The following is a 1,201-nucleotide window of genomic DNA, read 5'->3' as shown; positions in this document are numbered from 1 at the left end:
ACCAATGACCATAAACATGCTTTCGCATATTATACCAGGTACAAAGGTCATGATTGCATGATAAATAGACAACATGATATCTCTGTCATTAGGCAACCAAGAGTCCAAAACTCTGCAGGCAGGAACTTACAACACTAGAATAAATGAAATATATTTATTAGCAGGTTCTTTTAAGCTATGGTGTTAAATCACTCAAGTGAATAATAAAACAGAAATTCAAGGAAGACTCTTTAAAAAAAAAAACTTTAAAACTTTCCTAAGATGACTTAACAAAGAATACTTTAAGCATGGCCTTGCGAATTTGTTTGGTTTTCACACTGTAGATTATGGGGTTCATTACAGGAGGAATGAGAAGATACACATTGGCAATTAGAGTGTGCACAAAGGGAGGGGCGTGCTTTCCAAATCTGTGCACCAATGACAGGCTGATCATAGGGATGTAGAAAATGGCAACGGCACTGAGATGGGAGACACAGGTACTAAATGCCTTTTTCCGCTCCTCCTTGGATGCAATGCAAAGTACAGAATGAATGATTAGAACATAAGAGAGCAGGATCAAGACAGAGTCCAAGCCTGCAGTAGAAATGACAATGGCCAAGCCAAAGGCACTGTTGACCCTGGTATCTGAGCATGAGAGCTTCATCACATCAGGATGGAAGCAGTAGGAATGGTGAAGCACATGGCTACGACAAAAAGACAGACGCTTGAGGAGCAGTAGTAAAGGAACAAGAGCTGTGGTTCCTCTAATTATGATTGCAAAACCCACGACAGTGATTCGTGAATTGGTTAAGATCATAGCATACCTCAGTGGGTTACAGATGGCAATAAATCGGTCAAAGGCCATCACCAAGAGGACTGAGGATTCCATGAATGTGAAGCCATGGATAAAGAACATTTGGCCAATGCACGCATCAAAGCTAATTTCTCGAACATTAAACCAGAAGATGCCCAACACAGTTACCAACGTGGAAAGGCACAGACCCAGGTCTGTGAAGGAGAGCATGGACAGGAAATAGTACATGGGTTCATGGAGGCTTGACTCAGTGATGATGATAAAGAGGATCATGCTGTTCCCAGAGATGGCAATGGCATACAAACAACAGAAAGGGATGGAAAGCCAGGTGTGAGAAGTCTCAAGACCAGGAATGCCAGTGAGGAAGAAGACTGGTGGGTAGGCAGTGCTCTGGTTGAAGTATGGCAT

At 42.4% G+C, this 1,201-nt stretch overlaps 1 protein-coding gene across 1 annotated transcript; it reads right to left on the bottom strand.

Moving 5' to 3' along the window:
- Positions 1-256: 256 nt before the first annotated feature.
- On the bottom strand, positions 257-1,201 carry Or51f5 (olfactory receptor family 51 subfamily F member 5). Its single transcript, NM_001000749.1, has one exon. The coding sequence runs from the start codon at positions 1,199-1,201 to the stop codon at positions 257-259; it is 945 nt and encodes a 314-aa protein (NP_001000749.1).

This window comes from Rattus norvegicus, chromosome 1, assembly GCF_021556685.1.
Source record: "Rattus norvegicus strain SHRSP/BbbUtx chromosome 1, alternate assembly SHRSP_T2T, whole genome shotgun sequence".
Taxonomy (NCBI): domain Eukaryota; kingdom Metazoa; phylum Chordata; class Mammalia; order Rodentia; family Muridae; genus Rattus; species Rattus norvegicus.
Note: the sequence above shows the minus strand (reverse complement) of the source record. Positions and strands in the feature narration are given on the sequence as shown.

What these genes read in the sequence shown, in the direction of transcription:
- Or51f5 (NM_001000749.1), bottom strand. Translation starts at nt 1,201, where the DNA reads ATGCCATACTTCAACCAGAGCACTGCCTACCCACCAGTCTTCTTCCTC.